This window comes from Aplidium turbinatum, chromosome 16 (genome assembly GCF_918807975.1).
Source record: "Aplidium turbinatum chromosome 16, kaAplTurb1.1, whole genome shotgun sequence".
In the NCBI taxonomy this organism is placed as follows: Eukaryota; Metazoa; Chordata; class Ascidiacea; order Aplousobranchia; family Polyclinidae; genus Aplidium; species Aplidium turbinatum.
Genome location: NC_137487.1, coordinates 5,288,478 through 5,313,496, shown reverse-complemented (window position 1 = coordinate 5,313,496; position 25,019 = coordinate 5,288,478). Strand labels below are relative to the sequence as shown.

At 38.3% G+C, this 25,019-nt stretch overlaps 1 protein-coding gene across 1 annotated transcript; it reads right to left on the bottom strand.

Moving 5' to 3' along the window:
- Positions 1-380: 380 nt before the first annotated feature.
- Positions 381-12,315, bottom strand: LOC145785945 (uncharacterized). Its single transcript, XM_082597639.1, has 4 exons — positions 12,189-12,315; positions 10,427-10,521; positions 7,652-7,753; positions 381-1,895 (listed from the first exon to the last, which is right to left on the bottom strand). Exons 1-4 carry the CDS (start codon positions 12,295-12,297, stop codon positions 381-383), a joined length of 1,821 nt encoding a protein of 606 aa, XP_082453765.1. The 5' UTR covers positions 12,298-12,315.
- Positions 12,316-25,019: the final 12,704 nt, after the last annotated feature.

Genomic DNA, 25,019 nt, shown 5'->3' with positions numbered 1-25,019 from the left:
CTTCGCATAAAAAAAATCAAGTCAATGTCAAGTACAAAACGCAAACAAAAGACACCACGAAAAAGTATGACTAACATAAACATTAGTTATTGGTAACTAATTGATGGCAGAAATAAATGGCGTTGCTCTTAAATTTCAACAAAGGCAAGAACGCAGCTACTAGTAAAAATAAGAGGTTGCAAATGTTTGCCCGACTTAACTATCACCTAAAACAAAGTGTCACTCACCCCCCCTCCACACACACACAAAAACTACAGCCACGACAAGTTTTTATCGAAGACATAGCAACCACATAAGTTAGTAGTTGTGCTCTCATCGGTAAACAACTCATAGAAACCAGAACCCAAAAGAACTTATCAGGAACAACAATATAGCAACTCTCATCTCACCACGGGAGTGGATGTTGAGATTTTTCCAGCAGGAGGAAAAATGTGTCCTCGCCATTCGTCTTCATCGCTTCTCCTTACATCGCTTTTATGGATGTGAGACGTTTGTTGCAACCTTGAGGAGCCAGAATTTTGAGAACAGTTGGAATGGTTCCAGGTTCCTCTATTGCGAGGAGCTGTGATATTGGGATACCAGGAATTGGAAGTACCATCATCTTGAAGATCCGAGTCCGATAAAACATTCGCCGCGTAGGTGGCACCGGATGGGAATTCCCCGGGCCAGTGTCGCTGTCGGTCAATTTGAGACATCTGGTGGCGATGGTCCACTCCATGAAGATCTTGAACTTCCAGTTGATGCTGGTATTGTCCATCAGAGGACAGAGACTTTTTGTTTTCTTTCAAGTCGCACGTGTCTTCATATGATGTGGAATCACACTGCTCCGTGGAATCGTTCTTGAAGCAAAGTTCCTCATTCAAATTTTTTGAATTTACTTTTGGCAAATGACGAAAAGAACAACTGTTGTTGCTAGGTTCCTGGGGACTTGCTTCACCCACTGAAGAAGACAAACTCATCGGAGTGTATCTCGCATTTTCCAACAATGTCTTAAAAGGAAAAACGAATCGTCGAACGGGTGGAGGAGATTGCATTAATGTCCCGGGATTTGAACACATGGACGTGTTTGTTTTTTGATAAAGTCCTTTAGTGCCAACCTGCAAATTTTCATTCCCAGCAACTTTGTTACTAACATTTGACCACGTGCTACAAGGCGGCATGCACAAAGAATTAGCAAAATTTCCGTTACCTGGGACGGCGGAAGAAGCATTTGAAGAGGTACTACCGCTATAACTTTGATTTAACTGCGATCCAGTGGATGCCTTTGCTCCATCAGTTCCAGATCTAGGAAGATAGCCCGGAACTTCGGTGTAAAACGAATCATTGGAACTAATGAGTTGTCCTCCGAACTGACAAGAAGAGCCCCGTTTCTTGTGAATAACTGGAAAACGAGGAGGATACATTGAGTTTTGTTCTTCGTTAGATTGCGCACTTTCAGGATAAAAGGAAACATTCGGGAGGCTATTGGATGATTTCGGAAGAGGTATAGGAGTACTTGAGGCAGAGACATGGTTTGAAAGGTTAGGTAGCGCAGGGACAGCCTCATTGAATAAACAGGATGAGGGTATTGTTGCAGTTGCCTCTCGCTTTGAAGCAAACTTATCAGGATTGCAAAGAGACAAATGTGACAACGACAAAGGCCCAGAATCCGCTGAGATGCTGCTCCCAGACGACAGGTAAGATGTTGCGAGTGTGTTCAATTCGGCTCCGCTGCCGGATTGGAGTGCACTGCTTTGGAAACGATAAAATAACGGCTTCCCAGACTCCGTATTCTTGCTTCTTTTATCTCCAGATGACAAGGATGGCGGATAAGAAACTCTCATTGATCCGCATCTCCATCCGTTTCCTGGATTCCGCTGTTTTTTGGCTCGTGCCCTGCGGTTTTGAAACCAAATCTGCAAAAACAAAATGCGTATGAGGCTTTCTGAAGCGATGACTTCACGCCAAAGTTACAAAAGTCACGCCAAAAATAAAAAAAATAAATGAAAAAACTGGCATGAATTATCACGAGAAGACCGCTCAGCATTCCTCTCCTTCATCTTCAGCATTCTTCTCCTTACTCCTCCTCCTCTCCTTCACGCACTCCAGCCGCATAGCATGGAGTACACTGAACAACCTAACTGGCAGATCACGTGCCTCTCGTCAACAATGTCCCGTTTCAGCAAATTCCATCGCCTCACAACTTGTGGACCGTGAATCAGATAGATCCGTCTTGCAAGAAATGACGGACCTCTGGAAGGTAACAACCCCAGATGGGGACAAAATCTCGGGTGAGTTCACCCCGAAAGAATTTTCCGCCGCCCTCCAGCACATAAAGCCAGGTAAAGCCCCGGGCCCTGATCACCTTTGCCCGGAGCTGATACTCCATGCTGCTGTCTCCTTAAAGTCCTGGTTAAAAGACTTCCTTTCCTGCTGTTTGCGCCACCTGAGAATTCCCAGAATCTGGAGAAGAGCCCTTGTGTTTGCAGTTCCTAAGCCGAATAAGCCCCCAGGGAACCCGAAGAGCTACCGTCCAATCTCACTGCTCTGCATCCCCTTCAAGATCCTCGAGAGACTCATCTACGCCCGTGTCGAACCAATAATAGATCCGCAGCTCCCCCGTGAACAAACTGGTTTCCGACACGGACGATCAACCGCAGATCAGGTCACACTTATGACCCAAAACATTGAGGACAGCTTCTCGGCTAAGAAGAAGGCTGGCGCCGTGTTTGTTGATCTCACGGCTGCCTATGATACCGTGTGGCAGTAGTTCTCAAACTGTGCGTCGCGACGCCCTGGTGCGTCGTTTCACTTTTCCAAGGGCGTCGCAGAATAGTTCCGTTTCTAGGCTGAACTCAGTTTAAGATTATAAAAATGAGGTTAACCCTTTGATGATTGCTGAGACACATGTGTCCATGCACTTAGCTATTACACCGCAATTAACTAAAAAATTTGCCACTGCTGATACCCTAACGCAGTATTGGATGTCTATCCTTCAAAAAAAATTGCTAACTCTGAATCATTTTTCTTGGTGTTATTTCAGTTTGAAAACAGTGAAGAGTTGAGGTTACAAGTGCGTTTTTTCCCTTCAAATTTGCGAAGCATATTTATTACATTTGTCCAAGCTCGAGTCGAAATTTGCGAAATACTTCCCGGAAAATTTTTTAAACTACGAATGGATTCGTGATCCTTTCGTGGTAGAAAATCCGGCAAATTTTTGGATTCAATGAATGACGATTATCCAGGTTTGGTGAAAGAAAGCACTGCAAATTATTATCCCATTCGCCACGTCGTATTTATGTGAAGCAGGATTTTCTGCCTTGGCGGTGATAAAACGAAATATCGATCACGAATAAACAGTGAAAGAAAAATGCGTGCGGCAATTTCAAAAATTCTCCCTAGATTCAATGAACTTTGTGAAAACAAACAAGCCCACACGTCACATAATATAATATGCATTGTTTTTTGTTGTTGTATCAATAAACAAAACTTTAATAATAAGTTTCTTCATTTACTTTTATTTGCTGGTGCGTCGCAAGTCAAGAAAACTTTTCCAGAGGCGTCGCAACAAAAAAAAGTTTGAGAACCACTGCCGTATGGCATAGCGGCCTTACCTGCAAGTTACTCCGTCTGCTCCCTGACAGACACATGGTCCATATGATGATGGAACTTGTGCAAAACCACAGTTTTACCTTCACAACCGGTAGCGGTCGTCAAAGCAGACTACGCCGACTTAAAAACGGCGTCCCACAGGGCTCAGTCTTGGCTCCTCTCCTGTTCAACATATACACCTACGACTTGCTCCCCACCATCTCCAGGAAATATGCTTACGCAGACGACCTGGCACTCCTGCACTCAGCAGGAAACTGGCAGTCAGTGGGAGAGGAACCTCAGCCAAGACATGCAAACATTATCAGCATACCTCCAGAAATGGAAGCTACAGCTCAGCAAGTCAAAGACAGTGTCAGCGGCCTTCCACCTTAACAATCGGGAGGCACAAAGCGAGATAAACATCAACATTGATGGGGAACGCCTGCCCTACTGTGCCGAACCTACATACCTCGGCATAACCCTGGACAGGTCACTCACGTACCGCCGGCACTTGTGAAGTCACTGCGCAAAAAACTATCTACACGCGTCGCACTTTAGAGGCGATTGGCGGGTTCTGGCTGGGAAGCTGGTGCTAAAACTCTTCGTACAGCTACCCTAGCCCTTGTTCATTCCACCGCTGAGTACTGCGCGCCGGTCTGGTGTCGTAGTTCTCACACCCACCAGATTGATACCGCCATCAACGACGCACTGCGTACTGTGACTGGATGCCTGCGTCCCACTCCGACGGACTGCCTACACATCCTAGCAGGCATCCAACCCGCTGAGCTACGCCGTAAAGGAGCCACGATTTCTCTCGCTCGCCGCGCTCTGGACCCCGACCATCTACTCCATGCAACATTCAAGCGACCACCACCTATAAAGCAGCGGCTGAAATCAAGACGCCCCTTTGTGCCTGCCGCACAACAACTACTTAAGAACGCAGAAGAACTTGGTTTAAGTGCGGCACACTGGACGAACCACATGTGGAACACGGAGTGGCAAAATCACACCTCCACGCTCCGTGACTTCATACCCAACGCCGATCCCCGTCCACCAGGGATGTCCCTCGCAAGGCTTGCGTGGGTCAGGCTTAACCGCCTGCGAACTGGCGTCGGCCGCTTTCGTTCGGACATGCACAAGTGGGGCCTGGCTCCTTCATCAGAATGCGAGTGTGGTGCCACGGAACAGACCGCAGGCCATGTCATCCACCACTGCCTAACCCACCGGCCTCCACACGGTGCGCATGGTCTGAGGGTCCTGAACGACGAGACTGCTGAGTGGCTGAAGATTTCCTGCCCTCCAATCTAGCCTGGAAAGATCGCTCATACGCCATCGTCATCATCTTCCGGACAATAATGGCACACGACAACAACAAGCAGACTGAACAGAGGATAGCCGAAGGATATTGACATATTGGTACCACGTGATGGGAGTAGGGCAAAATAGAATGGCGTAGAAACATTTCCGAAAGTCATCTGCCAGAAGTGACATGACAGGTTGATGAATGATACAACATTCGCCTTCGATGTAAGATCAGTTTTTGATCTGCTATTGCTGATCAGGATTTCTCATACTTGTTTATCCAAGATGTTGCAAATTTTGAATAACGGTTTCAGGTTTCTAAAATCCATAGTGTGCGCAACGAATTGTTGCTGTGTTGGCTTTGAAGACACACCTTAAGTCTCCTCCTACGTCACAAAACATTGTCTGTCACTGTGAGGTTAAACTCTAACCTATTCACAAGAGAACACGACTACTGCACTGTAACGGTGTAAAGGTGGTCCCACACTGATTCAAGCATCAGGATTCAAGCATCAGGATGTAAAAATAAGATTCTCATTATACTAAGTCTTCGGCACTTACAGCTGGCGTCAAAGGGAATGTCCTTCTTTAAATTTTACCTAAACATGGTAAATGAAAAAGGTTGATCAGCTCAGTAAAAATTGAATACGTGAATTCAAAAAGGATCCAATTTCCACAAAGATGTTTTTGAGATAAAAGCGTTTTAATTATTGTGGTCATTTACTTTTGTGGTGAAACTTCGATATAATAATCATATGCTTAGATATACTTGCAAGAAGTATTATGAGTAATAAAGTGTTCCTGGTGTCTCTTAAACTTCTGTTCTGGCTTGTCGTTGTTGGGAGAATTGCAAATTTAAATTTTATTAGGATCCATGTTTAAGGATGCAGCGAAACGAATAATATCGGTAAATAAAACAAGCAAGTTTGGCAACCGAATAAAAGGTATTCAGTTATTATGTATTTAGTCAAACCTGCTTGTTTTAATAACCAAGAAGTACTATGCCTGAAACCTTCACTTGGTGAAGATTCTGTGGAGAAACTATGGAAAAGTTGAAATCCAACTGCTGGAGTTGGGCCCTTTTTAAGATCAATAGAAAAATGTAGAAGGGGGTATTTTCATACCAGGCTTGAAAAATGTGGCTGTTTTTCTTTTTTTTTTCCAGGTATTATTTATAAGAACCGAATGGAATTGGAAAAGCACAAAAAGTGAAATTTGAAAAAAATGGACATGGCCCCTTTTTGAATTCACGTATTCAATTGCTTTCAAATATTCAATCACATGATTTCTGAAAGCCAATCACCGGAAGAGTCTCACGCATAAGCAGCGATGTTATGCACAATGTGATCAATCAGAAAGTGGCCTGGTGATTTTGAGAGTTGGAAATAAACATCAGAAATACGAGCATCAAGGCAATGTAAACCCGCACCTGTCGAAAGGTTATTTTTGACCCTGTGCGACCCTCAGGTTATTAATGAGTTTACGGCTTCATATGACTCTTTGAATATTGAAAAACAGCGCGGCTTTCAAGTTTGTAAACACAAGCTATAAAGGATTTTCTAAATTAATTCTTCTTACAAGATTAGAGGGAATAACCTCGGCAGTTGTGAAGTCATATGTCTAGTTGCAATCAATCAGCTTGCAAACGGACGAGATCAACTAAATAATTACACAAGCTGTTGTTGTTTAAGCAGGACTAAAGGAACAACAAAACGACGCAAGCGGTTGATTTGACCAGCTTCAGAACGTACCCTCTCCCCTCCAATTAAAGAACTAGATTCAGTGCTATTCAAACTTTTTTTTATTTGGGACCCCATTTCTGGAAATATTTTTACGCGATACCTTGGTGGGTAGTTTACAATGTAAACTAACCACTGTAGGCCAACTTTTAATTCGTTTGGCAACCTAGAAAGGACGACTTGGGACCCCATTTGGTGTCGCATAGTTTGGAAAACCCAGAATTAGAACAAGTGAAGTAGATCTTGCTGGCATGCAAATGGCGTAACGTTGGATAGAAAATATGAATGTAATTCTTCAGGCAAGAAAACTTCAATACTTTTAAACTCAAAATCGCGAACAAAAATCGAAGCAGTTCAAATTTCAGGTCATCTTTAGACATTGAAACCATGCAAATACCGATTGATTTGCTGTCTGAGTGGTATGAACCGGACCTTGAAGTTGAGAAGTAAATAATTATGACGTAATAATTCCAAATTAAAAACTGTCCAGGTTAATCAACTCGCAATTTTTAATGAGTCGAACACTATTGAAGAGGAAATTAAAATGGACGTTGCAAAAACGTCTCTACCCATTTTTTTTTATTTATAATTTCACTTAGGCTTACTTCATAGGCTACTTCGCAAACTTTAAGTCAATCGCAAATTACCAAAATCAAGTATAAGAGTGTCCGAAAATAAACTATTCAGCAAATGTTTAGTGTCGCTTCAATATAACATCTTTGACTTGGTTCCTTCGTTTTGTATGTTATTTCATTTCGATATTTGGCGATAAATCAAATTATCGATATGCCATTTGTCCAGACTTACGCCAAAGCTCAAAGAAATACAAAATCTTACAAACAGGCTTTCTTAGACCAAACTTGTCACAAACAAGCCAGAAAGGCCGGTTTTTGGACAATTGAAGTTTATCTACAAGTCCTTGTTCTAGTTAAATCATCCATTTCTTAAATTCTTTAAGAAACATTTCAAGTTGTTCCACATCATTATTACTATGATTAGTTTATGATAAACAAAAATAATTGTTTCGCATAAAGACTTACTTTAACTTTTCCTTCAGGTACGTTTATACCCCTGGCTAGCCGCTGTCTGGATTGGGGTGTAGGGTAAGGGTTGGCAGAAAATACTTTTTCTAGTTCTGTGATCTAAAGTTATAAAAACAAGATTTAAAATGAAAGAATTCTGAATTGGAAATGAAAGCAAATAGTAAAATTTAAAAACAAAACAGATTGAAATTGGCAATTTCAAGAGATTTTTATTGTAAATTGTACCTTAAAATAAACGTCAAACTTTCATTGAAATTTTTCAAGTCAGTTTTCCAAAGCGGTAAAATGTTTAATCAGAAAAACAGCTTCTTCCTTGGATAATTCCTTGCCAAACTGTGTTAACAAAGGCAGAAACACAACAAATCTATGCAACTTATTTTGTTCGCACTCAGTAAGTTCGTCTGATCTATGCAAATAAAATGTTTAGTTTTGTCTTTTGGCTGAACAGAATACTCCTCGGATGTAACCAATATAGTTAAAAATCTCAGGTTTAGGGTACAGCTTCAACCAGGCGCGGATCTAGGAGTTTTTTTTGGGGGGGGCCAGAAAATTTGAAAATGAATTAACAAAGTATAAGAAAAAGAAAAAACAGATATGAACAACCAGTGGCGTAGCCAGGAATTTGGGGGGTTTGACGGCCGGCGGGCGAAGCCCGACGGCGTGTACGCCAAAGGCGACACCCAGGGGCGGGGGGTCTGGGGGGCCTCCCCCAGAAAATTTCGAAAAATTACTTTGAATTTGGTGCCTTCTGAGAGCATTTTCAACAAAAATATGGGTATAAATATTCCTGTGAAATGGTGCTGTCCGGTGGCATAGCAAAAGGATAAGATCATGTTTTCTTTGGCATTTTTTCGGTAATAAAGCTAAGTCTATATGTTTTCTTGTTGCTAATTTCTGGCTGAGATGTTTGAATGTTTGGTATTGGCAAAACTCGCTCTTTTAATGCAGTTTCTCTTAAAATTAGGCAAACTTTGTTTTAGAGACATCATGGCTAACTAAAGATATGGCCTGATTTGTAACATTTTTGCAGAAATTTCCAGATTTTGCTAACTTTGGGCAAATGTTTAAATGAATTTTTCTAAGAATTATATTTTTCCGCTTTCTTTACTGTTTTCCCCAGATGACACAATACGTTTTAACGTCCTCAGATGTTGAAAAACAAAGAAAATTTGATTTCGGATATTTTAGTCAGACTGTTAATTTTTCAATAATGGTCTGATTCAGCATTTTTCAACTTACTTTTTCTCATTTGCTACTGCTTCCCCAAGGCAACAAACAGCTTTTTCATCATTAGGAAACCACAAAAAGTAAAAACATCTCAAAAAATGTCAGTCAAACACTAGCAGTAGCTGTAATCAAAATCTGCAAAATGTGACAAATCAGGCCGCATCTCCAGGTGGCCATGGAAACACGGAGACTGAAAGCATCATTCTCAATATCGTGACGTCGCACGCGTGCCAAAGGGGGGTTGCAAGTCCGCTGTGGGACTAATATCAGCTGTTTAGAAGCATATCAAACCATTCAACAATTTCTCACAAAATTTCCGGGGGGGCCCGGGCCCCTTGGGCCCCCCCCATAAATCCGCGCCTGGCTTCAACTACCTTCAAAACTATTTAAAAAAATTTACCTTCAAACTTCAAGATTGTGCTTTTCGGTTATAGTGGCAATGACCTAACCACGTGGACGCAACAAGCAAGCGAAGATTTTGACATCGGGGGCGCAGTAAGTTGAACATCGGCGGGATTATTAATTTTATAATAAAATTTTCAAGTTCTTTGTTTCATTTCACATTTAGATTCTTTTTATGGTTGGTTGAAGAAAGTCACCTCTTTACCAAAATTGTATTTAGATTCTTAGTGAAGAATTCCGTTTTTTTATTTTTTTGAACATAATTCGTTTGCAGCTTTGTTTATCCTACCAAAGCTTACGCACGGTGATTAAAAATTTAGAATTAGATTGAATAGACTGAAAAGGGGAACGCCATTTTCCGTGGCCATTTTCAAGCGGTAGTCGGATCACTAGGCATGCGACAACTCAGCAAGTGCTTCAACTCAGCAAGTACATTTGAGCTACTGCCAAGTCAGCAAAAGAGATTTACGTGCTCACGTCGAACGTGCTTGGTCATCACTTGTCAAACTCGTTTTGCTGACTTGTGACATGACAAGTATCGGCTTTCTCAGTTTTTACTTGCTTAAGTTCATCATTTAGCAATTTCAGCCACTTGCACAAATGTTGCTAGCTCAGTTGTGGCTTGCCCAGTTCACAACTGCTAACTTGTAGGAGACTCTTTTTAAACACTAATTACTTTGTCAGCACAAAGCGGGGCAGTCTGCGCAGGTGTCGAACATCCTATAGCGCGGCGTCCAAGCGTTTATTTTTCTGTCATACTATGAACTGTAGAAAAATTATGCTCTTCGCATTGAGGCGGTATTGCCCACAACTGACCAGTTCATGTCTATTGGAATCACATCATATCTAAATTTACAAGAAAATGGCCCATTGGATAAGCTTAAAGATCTTTTTAACTTCGCCCGTTGAAACTAGACTAAACATACAAAACTTCCCTCTGACTGCTATTTTGTTTAATGTTCCAAAAAAATTACTTTTCTTTATTCAGATTGAAGAAGAGGTAAGCCCATTAACACCTCACATGCCACGAAGAACACGAGACGCTGGTAACGGAAACATAAAACTTATAGATTTAATATTACAATATTACAAAGGCGTTTCGAACAGCTTTGTAATCTAAGGAAAATTTGATAACAACCGTACTTGATCGTCGGAATACGTAGTTCTTCCCCTGCCCCCACACCTTCCTGGGTTGTTGTCTTTTTCAAGGGTGCCACTATGATGGTCTTCCCAAGTTGCTGTGAAATATAACAATAAGTTATAAAATAGAAGATGGTGTCTCTCAACCTTTGTTCCCACTTACAGTTTAAGGAACATTATAAGTTATATAAGATCTATGAACTGGGATGCAGCACGCAGCTACTTTCAGTTCACTCCGTTGCTGTTTGTGCACTACTGTACGTATTTCAATTTTGTGTATTTTGTGTTCGAATATGGACGTTCTTGTCTGATCCAAATAAATTACAATAATAGGACACCAAGTTTTATTGCTCTGATAACTTTTGGCGCGTGGTCAAGTTAAATGAAAGTGCTGAATTCGAACTGCAAGGTGTAAATAGATGGTTGTAAAAACAAACTAAAAACTAAACTGCCTTCACATGCAATGAATAAAATAGCGGACCGATGCATTTCAAACAATAATTGCCAAACAAACAACATCGCAGACTCGGAGCATTTGTAGCCGCAGGTATGTATTACGAAGAAATGCAAAAGCTAGCTGCAAATGTGTTGTATTAACTTAATGACGTTGAACAACACAGCGAATTGCAAAGAACTGAGGATTTAAACAGAGACATAAGCTAGTATTGAAGCAATAGAAACCAAGAAAGTGCTAAAGACCTAAATGTTATCACTATTTTTTTTCATGCATGGCGTTCTTGGCTAAAAATTTGTGCTTGCAAAGCTTCAAATAACTTCTCCATGTTTTGAGGCTCAGAGGTGAAAACAGTCTAGCTTTCGAAATGTTTGTTGAACAAGAGTTTCGTATCTACATTTTGGGCTATTGACGTTTGATCAAGCAGTGTATGGTTACGGCCACCCTGCAGAACGATGGACTACAAAATCCACAAGATAAAAAGTTCCATTCTATTGGGCAAAGGCCAAGCTCAACTACAATATTGCATCAAAGTGAGCCGCCAGTAAGTAAAGGTTTGTTGCCAGGTGCATTATCAGGTCAAAAAGTGCTTGTACATCGTTTCAACGTTGTCAGACGTTGCACATTTTGCAACAAAATGTTATAGATTTTGCTTGCTGAGTACAACTTAAGCTGCTCCAAAACCAACAGAGCGCGTGAAAATTCAGAGGCCAGAAGTGATTTAATTCTTTTCACACAAGATCTCACTCGTCCTAGTTTTGTGAAGATTAGTAGTGCCAAAATTTGTTTCTAGATGCGACACACTGAAATTTCAAAGCGTTTCTTGTGTAAAACGACAGCTCGTTTAAATGACGAAGGTAATTCACAATCAGTACAAAGCCTTTCACGCATCTCTTGCTCAGGAAGAGTAACTCTAATTATTTTCATGTTATTTGAAGGTAGCCTATGTGCGAACTAGTTGTATACTTCATATTAGCTTTTCACTCCTGGTATTGTACAGTGGTGACCAATACCAGTGACGTAGTTAGAAATGTTTTTAGGGGAGGAAAAGCAACTGCTGGGGGGAACACACTTTAATATTTGAAATAAAAAGTTTGTTAAAATCATAGCCACTGAATGCTGCCATCATTTATGAAACGCCATTCAACATGTAATACAATGCCATTAAAACGTCTTATTGCATTGCAAATCCATTTTTTGGAGAAAGCAAGATAATATTTTGGGAGGGCGATTGCTCCAATATTGTTACTTTTGAGGTCAGTGTCAATCCATCTGTTATTTCTGCATCATTTATAGCCTATAGTACTTTACCTGTAGAAGAGTAACTGTTTCCACGGTAACCATCCACTTCGGAGTTACTTGGACAAGAAGCAAAAGACTTTATCGGGCCTCCAATGGGAATTCTGTACAAACAAACCATTCTATAGTATTTACACTTCTGTAAACAACTCGTAAATACTTTTATGAAACAAAGTTTTCACAAAATTGCAATGTTTACTTTTCTTCTAAAAGATCTAGAGTCCATGCTGCTCTCTTTGATGCGTGAACGAACGCGTAACCAGCGTGTTTTCTACTGTACTCTACTATTACTCTACGTACTTTGATCTTTTTGACCTAGTGTACTGTATATGAACAAATCTAATTAATCCCATTAACTACTGTATCTCATTGTTACTTTTAATTGAGGTCACAGTACCGCAAAACTACATTCAAATAAATCGTTAATTTTACGTTGCTTTAACATTGCAAGACTTTGATTTGGTGTGAGGAGAAACTTGTGAGACAGCAGGAAGTAAAGAAAACACAGCAGAGATTGAGAATTAGCTTTTCCCGTATCTACCTCAAAAGTGCGTGTCCTTGGCCATTATTGCTTCAAAATTTATTAACTAGATTACTAGGAGGTAAAAAGTTTTTTTCTCGTCTGAGCTTCGTTTCTACTTAAGATTTTTTAGTGATGATTGCTGTTAATCTCATGAAATAACCATGAAACTTGTGAGACAGCAGGAAGTAAAGAAAACACAGCAGAGATTGAGAATTAGCTTTTCCCGTATCTACCTCAAAAGTGCGTGTCCTTGGCCATTATTGCTTCAAAATTTATTAACTAGATTACTAGGAGGTAAAAAGTTTTTTTCTCGTCTGAGCTTCGTTTCTACTTAAGATTTTTTAGTGATGATTGCTGTTAATCTCATGAAATAACCACTCTATGCAAGCCCACCTACCTCATCATAACCACTTTAAGTTGGGAAAATAAAACTATAACACACAATGATTGCCATGAATCTTGATTAAAGTATGAAGGGATTTGGATTGAACAAGCCACCAACCCAGACAGCAAAATCTACTATTTTTACATTGATTCAACGTCTGCAGACGTTGAATCAATGTAAGGATTTTGCTGTCTGGAAAATGTATTTCAGCAGAAACCAGCTTTGTTCTACAGTTGTTTCAACTCAGAGCCATGAGCTAATTAGCCTTACATTGATTCCACTTCTGCAGACGTTAAATCAACATCAAACAAGACTGATTTGTTGATCAGGCAGATGTGTAACTTGCAATAGGCACAGGCCTATTTCTGGGGATATCAATATATCACTGCAAGACCGGGCTAAAAGTAAAACTAACATTCACATTTAGCCTGTATATAAGTTCTTAAACACATTTGAACTAAATTAAATCAATAACCTTTGCCTTGTTTTAATTGTTGCCACATCTCAAGTTAACGAAAAACGAAATTCTCAACTGAGAGTCTGCGACCTAGGAAATGTAAGCATTCAAAATAGAGGCTCTGCTACTTTGTTCTCAATCCAAGATTTCCTTCAAGTTGTGAAAAATGACGAAGCTTAGTTTTAAAGCTTAATTTCTGAAACAATGGCGACAGGACAGTTGTAAAATTGAAGCCAAATAGTTAACAAGCGGTGAAATCCAAAACATCAGTGGATTCAGCTGAGCTAATACTTTGAGGTTGATTTGCTTTTGTTTTTGACTTGATCACTCCTCACGAGTGACATTTTGAAACCTCTGTTCCATTACAAAAAGGGACTCAACATTATTTTCTAAGATTGCATAAAACAAAACATGTAAAAATTGAAGACATTTCGTGTGTGCAGGGCCGTTAAGAGGATAATTTGGGCCTGTACCAATGTGATCCTGGACCCATAAATCAAGACACTACCAAGAAAAACGCACTATATCTGAAGAATACGCGGTGTTTTATTCACGTTTCCAGGACCCCTAAAATAATTCCGGTTCCAAAATTACCCCTCGTCAATGCTACTCTGTATGAGCGCAAACTCATCTTTGGAATGTACAGTTAAATTTTTGTTGAATACTTTTGTTTCGTTTTATTTCTCACTATGTTTTATGGATTCAAATGTCGCTTTACAAGTTTAAATCAAGAAAATTTACTTCGAACTACTCTTGCTATGAATGTGCTCACATTATCTTACGTCAATCACAATTTTGAAGGTGGTAAAACATTCCTTAGGTTTTTCGGCAGGCTGGAAAAATGCAGCATTTTGAAAGCATCTGATAATGAACTAGTTTGGAAAACACACACATTAAAAAGCTTTATGATAACACTTAATATTTAAAAAACACTACGAACAAAAGAGCTTCTTACCTGTGTTTATTAAGGCTGATTGTGGGCATCCTATTAAAGAAAGGCAGAGAAATTGCATCACCTCTAGCTGATGAATTGGAAAGGTCTGTCTTGTCCATTACAATTTCTATACAATGCAAGTAATCCGTTTAAAAAAGCTATGCCACATGCATAGATTTGACGCTTTTAAACAATTTGGCAACGTCAAGAAATTCTGATAAACTAGAATACTTGCAAATGAAGAAACCTTTGGCTACCCTGGAGCAACTAAAAGCTATTAAAGTCAAGCTGCTAATACTGCTCAACAAAACTAAATCATTTTCCTGACCATATAAATGCCAACAATCACTCGACACAGGGACAAAATAGAGGTTTCCAAAGTTAATCTGTACAGCAGTGTCTAAAACCTAATTCTGCTGCGCTGCGTTGAATTCTTTCATGGCATTTGGTGCAGTTGCTAATGATGTTCTGTTCCCATTTGTGCTTTCTAAATCAATAAATTAATCAAGATCTGTCCTTTTATTATCGGAAGAAACGTTGTTTATTCATTGCTAGTAATGCATCCAGTGACCACAGTAGCCATACTGAAACGTAGTGGAAAAGGACGCTTATAATATTGCACTGCGTGCAAGTTGCTTAATATAAAGCTAATTTTTTTAGGATAGGTCAACTTTTATGTTGCTTCATCCAGTCATTCAGGGAGTTGCTATATGCTACGCTTTAATCCTGGCTTAAAAAAAGCAGTAAATGCAACTAGAATAGCTATTGATTTGCAACATACGAATCGCAACTGTTCGTAATTATTGCAGCTGCAATAGGCTGCTTAACATTTTAGAACTGCTTTTGCATTAAACACAAATATTGCACAGTGTCAATTCATTGCTTGATGAAAAGCATACGAGGCTTTTTTCTTTCCAACAAAATGACACCATCTATTGCCCTGTTTACTCCGCAATTTTGCTTTATATAATATTGCAGAAAACAATAAACACGATTGTTCACGGTGCCAGGTTTCAAAAGCGGTGACATGTATTTTTAACTTATACAAACAAATCTACAACGAAACGTTTGGCGATAAATAGTTTTATTTTCGTAATAAACAACCTCAAACAGTGACCTGTTGGTTCTGCTACAACTTGTTTGTCCAAACTCCTTCTGATGTCTGTGCAGTTCCTCTCAAGACCGTTCGAATCTGACATTCTTTACAAGCTTTTACCAATCGGTTTACTGAATGAAAAAACTACAATCTATCTGACAAACGAACAACTAATTCTAATTGTCTTTGTCGATACTCCTTTCATGTTGCTCTTAAAAAACAGTGTTGCGTCGTTCTAAAAAACTGAAATTTGCTAAACTTTGGAAACCCTTCTCGATTTCACTAAACTTTTATGCTGACTGACATTTGCGAGCAGGTTTACTCCTGAAGCATCGAAGCAATCCTGCAGTTACTTTTCCATTGAGCAACGGGGTGAATTTCGATAAAACATCACATGCCAGATTCGCACCAAATATCCATTAGCACGCGGCCGCGTTCGAACATACACTCTGAGCATGTGCGCGTGCCGCACGTACACGCTGACATATTTCGAAATAAGAAAAGCAAGGTTTTATTTCAAACAAAGTAGACAGTATCACGCTAAATCAGAAAAATCAATTTATTTATAAATTTTAATTATATTAATTTTATTTGTATTTCATGGACTAAAATACGGTTTCAAAACAAATGATATTAAATAAAATTATACACTTTACGATACTGCTATGAATGAACAAGACCAAGATGTTTGACGCGAAACAGTTTTTAGCAAAACCACGCAATTTTGTGGATCTACAAATGGTGGTCACTGATCAGTGATCACTCATCAAATGGAAGAAAAAGTTCAGTAGGCTATGGTTTTATTGTATTTATCATGCGATCTATACTCTACTAAAGCTGTCCCATACTTTACTAAAGCTGCTCGTAAGAAAAACTGTTTTACAGTAGCCTACCGTATTTCGACATGTTTCGTTTCCGATTTAAATTTCTTCCTCTTGGTTTCTTTTCGAAATAAATTGCTTAGGGAAACAATCCATTTAGTTTTGTTTCGAAATCCAAACGATTTCGTTTCGTCCGGCATTCAAAACGAAGTGTTTTCACAAATCACATCAAGGCACAACTCAGACAGTAAACTAAAATCCATCATTTTTACATGATTCAACGTCTGCCGACGTCTTTTTTACGTCTTTCAGACGTCGATTTTACTGTTTGGAAAAGCACATCGTCTTAATTACACGATGTTTTTCAACGATATTCAATTTTTTTACTTTCACGTGTGATTCAAAATTTCAAACTTAAGTTTTAAGAAACCGGTTCGTTTTGACACAAATATGCTTTGTCTTGGTATTGTTTTTTGATCTAATTTCGCTTAGATTCGAATCTCTTTTCATATCAGAAAGAATTGTTTTGTTTTATTTCGACCAGAGAAATATGGTGTCAAACATTTTCTTGGTTTTAATAGCAAGAATCTGAAAATAAATACTATAAAACGAGTCATCTGAGAATTGAACCAGTTTTCCCTTAGGTGGCGTTGGTGAGCAAGATTTCGTGGCGAGTTTAGTTGCAGAGGTCTGGTCTCTCGAAGTGATGTGCAGTGGACAGGACAGTAGCTACGGAGGGAGGCTTGGAAGAGAAAAATAGTGTTCCTTGCCCCCTTTAAAAAGTGTGTTTTTAATGCCATACCAACATTTTAAAGATATTGACAAGTTTTCAATTGTTGAAATGTTGTTATCTCGCATGAGTCCGTCCACCAAGTGCCGCTAAATGGAGAGCTGCACTTGAAATGCGTTGTTCAAGCGCACATCCCGAGATTAAAATAATAAAAAATTTAAAAAATGTTCACTCTCTTCACTTGCAGAATGCCATACAACTAGCGGAAAGCAACGTTTTTACACCAAGTCAACGTCTAAGACTTTGATTTAATGCTTGTAAGCCTACTCGTTTGCAGCCATAATCACATGCTGGTATTGGGTAGTGGTCGCATAAACTAATGTAAGACTCGAGTTATCGTTGGAATATAAAGACTTATCGATTTAACAGCATACGTTGAGTGTGCTGACTCAACCCTCTAAACTTAAAAGGAACAACATTTCATTAACAAAAGTGATTGAAATTCGGTTCTTAACGCTGATGACTTATGATCGTAAATTTACTGATTGATACGAGTCAGCTACTAAGCAAACAGTTTGCCTGCCTGGGAAAAATTTTAGCACTAAGTTATAATCTTCTAAATATCAAAAATATATTTTTTGCTTGGGTCAAATTCCTCATATGCAATAGGTGGGTCCCTAGGGCTATGTTCCTAGATCACACGCTACTGTTCACATAATTATGCTCTCGTTCTGCACATAGCCATCACAAATCAATATTGGAAAGCACATTCAATGACTTTTCTTACGCTATTAACAGGTTTCTATTTCGGGAAATTTTTTCTCTAATCAATTTTTTTTTGAGTTTTCAATGTGTATTGCTTGAGTGAAAAATTCATCGGGTGGCTAAGCTCTCCAACGTTTGGTTTTTTGAGCTAAAACTCAAAGTTGTTTACAAATATACTACAGAACACATTTACATGCACATAAATCACAGGCAGAAGTCTCTAAGTCTACACAATACAAAAATACAGGCTACTATAGAAAATTAGAGAAAGGGTAGCGCAACAACGAGATTGAGGCTAGAATACCATCAGTAAAAAAAAAAGAACACTTCAGAAAGAAAAAGATGCTGTGCGAGCAAACATTTTCTCACTTTTTAATCGTTGGTGTGGGTAAGTCTACAAACCAAATAATATTAGTCTTTATCAGAAGATGGGAAAAAGTTCGCCATGCACATACGAAAATGTCAACAAATGAAATCCTACACACCCAAGAATAGCACGGCAACTACTGCTTTGTCCAGTCAGTTCTAGTTCGTCAAAAGTCGCTTTTTAAACAAGGTAGCCCCAAAGAAAATCTTTATAAGTTTTTTGTATCGGTTCGAGGTCCGCTTTTATATCGGGATTATTAAAAAAAAAATCTTTTCTTGCAAATGCTGAACTCAGTCAATTTAGTAAGTTTATATACAGGGTAGCTTACTTTAGCCAATTCACATTATTCAGACAGACTTTTGAGATATGTTCAGGATATGTCATTGTTGGACCCGTGAGCCAGATTGCGCCCCATAACACAGGGCTCTCTAGCAATTCAAACAAACGCATGAAATCTAGAATACAATTTAAAAATAAAAAATAAAAATAAGCAGTGGTCAAACACTCTCCGTGTTGTAATGAAGCTTATATTTTATTGATTTTGCAGTCTTAATTATTTAGCATTGACATGTTTTCTTCTGTTTACTCTCACAATCAACTGATAAACAAACGCGCTGTTGTAAAAAGGTGACTTTCAATTTATTTTTATTTGTCTGGGCATTGTTTTGTCATACCAGCTTTTGCCTTCCCAGACAGCAAGTCAATCATTTTTTACATGTATTTATACGTCTGCAGACGTTGAATCAATGTAAAAATGGTTGATTTGTTGTTTGGGTTCTAACTCATACCGGTTTGTTCGATCAGAATCAGTATATCATATAAGAAAATTTTCCAGCATAACATTTTTTTCTGTGAGCATTAATTTTTAAGTCTGCGTTTGCAAAGTTGCAAGTGAATTACAAACTTAACAAAATGCTATAAGTAATCTCAAAGTATGAAACAAGACGAACAAATTACAAGCTCAATTCAAACAGCTTTCCCGGTGATCACACACTTTTCATTTCAATGTCCTTAATATCTAAGTCCTTAATAAATAATTATTTCTGATGCTTCAAAACAGATTTAACCATCACTCAGTAGCGGATCTAAAAATAAAAATTGGGCTTACCAAGCTCGGTCCAAAACAACCTTATAGCAAAGGATAGAAGCCTATAAAAGTTGAGGTATTAATAAATATGAAATAGGCTGGATCTGACAAATGTTTACTTTATTTTGGTTGTTTTTGATTCCGATGATAGTTTGTTTAAGACGCACAGTTTGATTGTATTAGTGGGTAAAATTCAAGAAATCACAGATACGTCTTGTAGAAGTTAAACTTGAAAGCTTTGTTTTTAGGTTGTAGCGTTGCAAGTGGACAGAAATCAAATCACACTGTGCAACTGGTCTGGTGTTACAACGCAGATGCGCACCTTTGGGAAAAACTTTTTTTTTATATGTATATTTTATATGATTGTTTTTTTTTAGAAACTGCTTATAAGTTTTGGAGATAATTCTGTATTCTGTACAATTTTTAGAAAAATCTTTCCTTTTAAAATGTTGTAAAAATGATGCATTATTACGACAACACAAAGTGAGTAATAAAATTATAAACAAAACAATACTTAAATACCTTCTAACTGTCAACAAAATGTGACTAATGACTTCGTTGCACTTGTGAAAATTACCTTTTTTTCAACAACTAGTCTTATTTTCTTAGAACCTCACTATTGGAGGAAGAGAGACTGCTAGATAGTAAGCTATAATTAGGCTTAACATAGTCGTACAAGACAAGCAGATCTTCTGCAACATTATGGCAGAAAAAGTACATTCATTGTATATAATCACTTATCCTTATGATATAGTTTGCATCGTTATTCTCAGTGAGACGGTAGCAAAAAAAGCAAATGCAACCCTTTCAATGGGGAAACATTTTAAGCAAAAACGTTTAACTCCAATGTGGAGACGGTTGAGGGACACCTACTGTAGGTTACGTCCGTCTCTTTAACAGCATTTTGAGAGTCGAGTTGAAACTAATAACTCCAAACAACGGGGAAACTAGAGTATGACATCTTCCATTTTTGTTCAATTGTGGCCTTATTGCCTACTGATTCCAGATTCGTATGGAAAATGATAACATCGTTTTTTTCCAAGTTGGCAAACAATTTGTTGGATAGATAGAGTGTGGATTTGTGTTTCTTCCCAGGCAATTAAACGTCATGTGATTTTGCCTCTCTTCTGCCGTTTCATTCTTATGCGTTTCTTTTTTCGATTTTTGTGTATGTAGATCAGTTTCTGTAACTTCAATTCATGAAGAACATCAGTCAGTTGGTTACTTGAAAAGGGCTAACATGAGTGTGGCCGAAAACGTTTGTAATATTTAGTTTATTTTCACTTTATTTTGTTAATCACCGTGTGGTGTTGGGTTTTGTTTGTCTACGGTTAAAAGAAATCACATCTCTACCAAAATTGCATTATAAAGTCATTTTTGCAGTAATTTGAAATGGAGTAATCACACTTTGGCAGTTTAGTTTCTCGTAACTCCACTTCAGAGTGGTATAAAGGTACATTTAGTCTAGAGTTTGCAATTAAAATGACATCAGTCTTCAGTGATTTTTCGTCAAATCGCTGGCTGGTAAGAGCTATAATGTATCATAGGTCGGTTAGAGTTGAAACTAGCACTTGCGATAGCAGGATAATAATCCAGCTTGAGATTATTTGGATTCTTTACAAGGTCAAGTGACAACAATATCGTCCAAAATGACATTTTCTTAAATATTTTAGCAGAAAGTAGGGAACGCAAATACGACATTCTAAAATAGTACTTCACGAATTAGTAAAATAAAACCTCAGCCTTCCTTATAGGCTACTGTTACAAAATCTAAGCGAAGCGCAAAATAAATCATGAGAAGATGCTGCTGAGAAGTTGTGCATTAGTCTGATTCATGGCCACCTGGAGATGCGGCCTGATTTGTCACATTTTGCAGATTTTGGTTACAGCTACTGCTAGTGCTTGACTGACATTTTTTGAGATATTTTTACTTTTTGCGGTTTCCTAATGACATAAAACTTTTTTGTTGCCTTAGGGAAGCAGTAGCAAATGAGAAAAAGTAAGTTGAAAACCGCAAAATCAGACTGTTATTGAAAATTAACAGTCTGACTAAAATCTTCGAAATCAAATTTTCTTTGTTTTTGAACATGTCAGAATGTTAAAACCTTTTGTGTCGTCTGGAGAAAAGAATAAAGAAAGCGTAAAAATCTAATTTTTAGAAAAATTTATTTCAACATTCGTCCAAAGTTAGAAAAACCTGGAAATTTCTGCAAAATGTGACAAATTAGGCCATATCTTTAGGTGGCCATGTCTGATTTAATTAAACTCCCGACGATACAATTCTTTTTAGCTATCTTTTCACTTGCAATGGCTTTTGTGATTGGCCTACACAGTAAGCTACTAACTAACTAGTGCAGGCTACAAAGCTTGCGTTACTTGGTGTTTTGAACAACAGGAAAAGCCAGTTATCTTTCCGTTAACTGTCATAAGGTTTTTGCTGCCATTTATAGAACATTCTCATGCAGTTAAAACAGCATTGAAAAAGTAGCACATAAATGATAAACAAATGATTAAGATAATATGAAACCCTTAGCTTTACTTTTTTAACTTAAAGTGATGTTCATCAAATGCCGACAAAACGTTTTGCAACGAAAAATCTATAAATTTACTGACCCTTTCAATATGCGTGTCGTTAGATGAGAAATAGCATTAGGGTTGGAAGCAATAGTTTACAATTGGGCAAATTATCAGGTGCTAGAAGTTTGTATCAGATATTGATCCTTGCAAGGCAGATCAGCGAAACCGCCTCGTTCTTTCTATAAGATATTGGTGAAACACTGGGCGCGAAAAAGTTGAAAGTGTCAAAATATTGCTTCACAATCACCCAATTGAACTAAAAAACAACGCTATTTCAACAGCGATTATTGAGAGCATATACTCAAATGTTTAGATCTCAGATCTATCAATGAAAATGAATTTTGTAGCCTATAATCTGTAGGATTTCATGAAGAGGGTCCACTAAATAAACCAACCCTGATTAAATCCAAGTGGAAATGAGAAATCATTCCTGGGATAAAAGTTAAGAGAAGAGGAATATAAATGAGTTTACAAATGCAATTCTTATTGATCTATTACAGGTCTATTTGGAATATAGTCTATGTTTATTCTTTTGTTGCAATTCATAGCTCTATATCGCTTTGAAGATGAAATTTAAGGAATAAATGTTGATGACGTTACCAATAGTTTAGATTCACTTAAATCCAGAAATATGTCATTTGAATGTGTTTTTATCAAAAAGTCTTCTTGTATAATTCTTGTTATGATTTTGTTGAAGTGAAATAAAACGACAATAGATCTCTGATTAATTATTGTAGAGTTTCAGAATCATTATAACCTTGATACGATTCTACGCTCAAATTATCATGAACGCTTGTTTTCTAAATTATTTTGGCAACCCTGATTTAAAGTAACATTGTCATCACCTTGCAATTATGAACCACCCTTAAAAAATGGCCAGCGACAAATTAAATTTGAACTCAGTTAATTTACAGTTTTTGGCTCTTCTGTTGAAAACAAAGATTAGTGGCTGTTGTGAAATGCTAATAAATCGTTGCAAGGTGAGATGTTTGAACCAAAGTGACCTGACAAATTTCCTTACGAAGAAGTTTAGTCAAAAATGAAACCAAGACAAAGCAGTTTTTTACCAACGCAAAAGACATTTAATTGTAATCAGTTCCTTAGTGCACGAGTTTTACAATAATGTTATGGTTTTATTCATTCTCGCTCTACAACTGCTAATTAAGGTTTTTTAGCGACATGGCTCCTTTTAAATTTTACATCAGGTTTATGATGTCACCACATTATTACTCGACTTATTCATGCTGCGTTATGCAAGAAAAAACACAATCGGTACCGTACTTAAAGTTTTCGGTTTGACCGAAGTTGGAATCGATCTCAGATCTACAATCATTAAAACCGAGGCGAAACCACTCGGCCAATGAACTAGTAAACACGAGTTTTATAGAAATACACCAAATCATTAAATAGGTGAGAGTTGATAAAATGTGACCAAGCTGTGATAAAAATATGCCTAGAAAATCAATAGCTTACGTACAGTATCACTACCAGCCATGGGCACCGATCGCCCTCTAAAATTGGTGGGGACATTTAGGCTACTAGAAAAGGTAGGAAGGGGCGACGAGCTAGAAAGATCGGGGGTCTGTTCTGAAAAATAAATAAATACAGTACGGTAGGAACAAGTCTAATGCGGTGTATGTATATAGCCTATATATATTTTTTAATTGTCAGTGTCAGCATTGAGCAGCAGACGTCCAAACACTCGGCAACGAGTCTCCGGCGAATTAAAAACGAAGTCCTTGTAGAGGTTATGGAAGTTGATCGAATTCAAAACTTTATTGTGCACATGGCAGTCTATATTGCATGATTTAGACGTTTCTATGTCATGGTAGATCGTAACCAATGACGTGTCGGAAAGTTAAAAATGACCGTTCAGCTGAACACGAGCTGGCTGGTGAAATGAGTAAAAGTCGCACAAAAAGTTCCACTTGCGGAAACATTTTACCGAACAGCGGATAGCATCTTCTTAAACATCATTTAAAAATATTCCACCAACTTTCCATTGAAGTGCTTTCGAAAGAAGCATAGTTCTTGTGCAAGGGACTCTGTGTCAGAGAACTCAGGACTCAAGACATGTGATTGTAGCTTTCCACAAAAGAGCTATTATTATTGTAGAATTTTGCAGTGCTCAAGATCAGTCGACTTGAAATAGTTAGTAAGATTGTGCTGCGCGCTGCCAATGACTGCAAAATACTCTGACCGATATTTCGTTTCTGATGTTTGAAGTTGAGGAGGTTGACCATGGCCATGTTCATGCTGAAGTCCCCTCAAAATGTTGTCCCCTTCTTTCAATAGATTTTAAACGTCTGACTAATAAAATTGTGACATTCGTTTAATATTTTCCCTTTTACGTTATAAAAATAATGTAAAAAGATGGCGGAGACATGTAAAAAGATGGTGGGGACACATAAAAAGATGGTGGGGACATGTCCCCGCTGTCCTATAGGGATCGGCGCCCATGCTACCAGCACCTAGATCAGTGCTCCACAGCCTTCTATCATTCACGGCACACCATTCTGTCAATTCGGTGGCACATCTCGTCCAAAATACGATACCTTCGTTTGTAGTTTTTATTTCTCACTTGTATAGTGCTAGATTGCTAGCTATAAATCAACAGTAAACGTAAATGTCACACTGAAGCAACGAAGAATCACAATGATTCCAAACTACTATGCTGGCGCTGACTCAACGGTTATCACAAAAAAAGCTACTCCATCAGCATTTCACATCCAAAGTTTAGGTGTGTTTGATATACAGTCCTCAGAAAACTAGATTTTGAATTAATTTTATGTAATAATAGCAATAATGTGTTGGAACCGTTGCAATAAAAACTGTAAGGCAGACAACATGAAGTAGCCAAGAGACGTAAAGTCATCGCTTCAGCTCCTCCATTATTTTGACATGGAATGTGAGAGAAAAACGGTTGCGGACAGCTAATTTAGGCCACTACTATATGAGTTTTCTGTAAAGAATGTTGCCCTGCTTAGGTTATAGAAAAACTCTTTATAGTAACAGACGTCAACAACCCCAGTTCAAACTGAAGCTGCAAGTGTCAATGCAGTAAAAGGTCTGTTTGGAGCTGTTACGAATAAATTCCAGGA

Coding starts and splice junctions, on each gene's coding strand:
- LOC145785945 (XM_082597639.1), bottom strand. CDS start 12,297: ATGGTTTGTTTGTACAGAATTCCCATTGGAGGCCCGATAAAGTCTTTT. Junction 7,754..10,426: donor CTACGTATTCCGACGATCAA/GTACGGTTGTTA, acceptor TTATAACTTTAG/ATCACAGAACTAGAAAAAGT. Junction 1,896..7,651: donor TACCTGAAGGAAAAGTTAAA/GTAAGTCTTTAT, acceptor TTGTTTTTGCAG/ATTTGGTTTCAAAACCGCAG.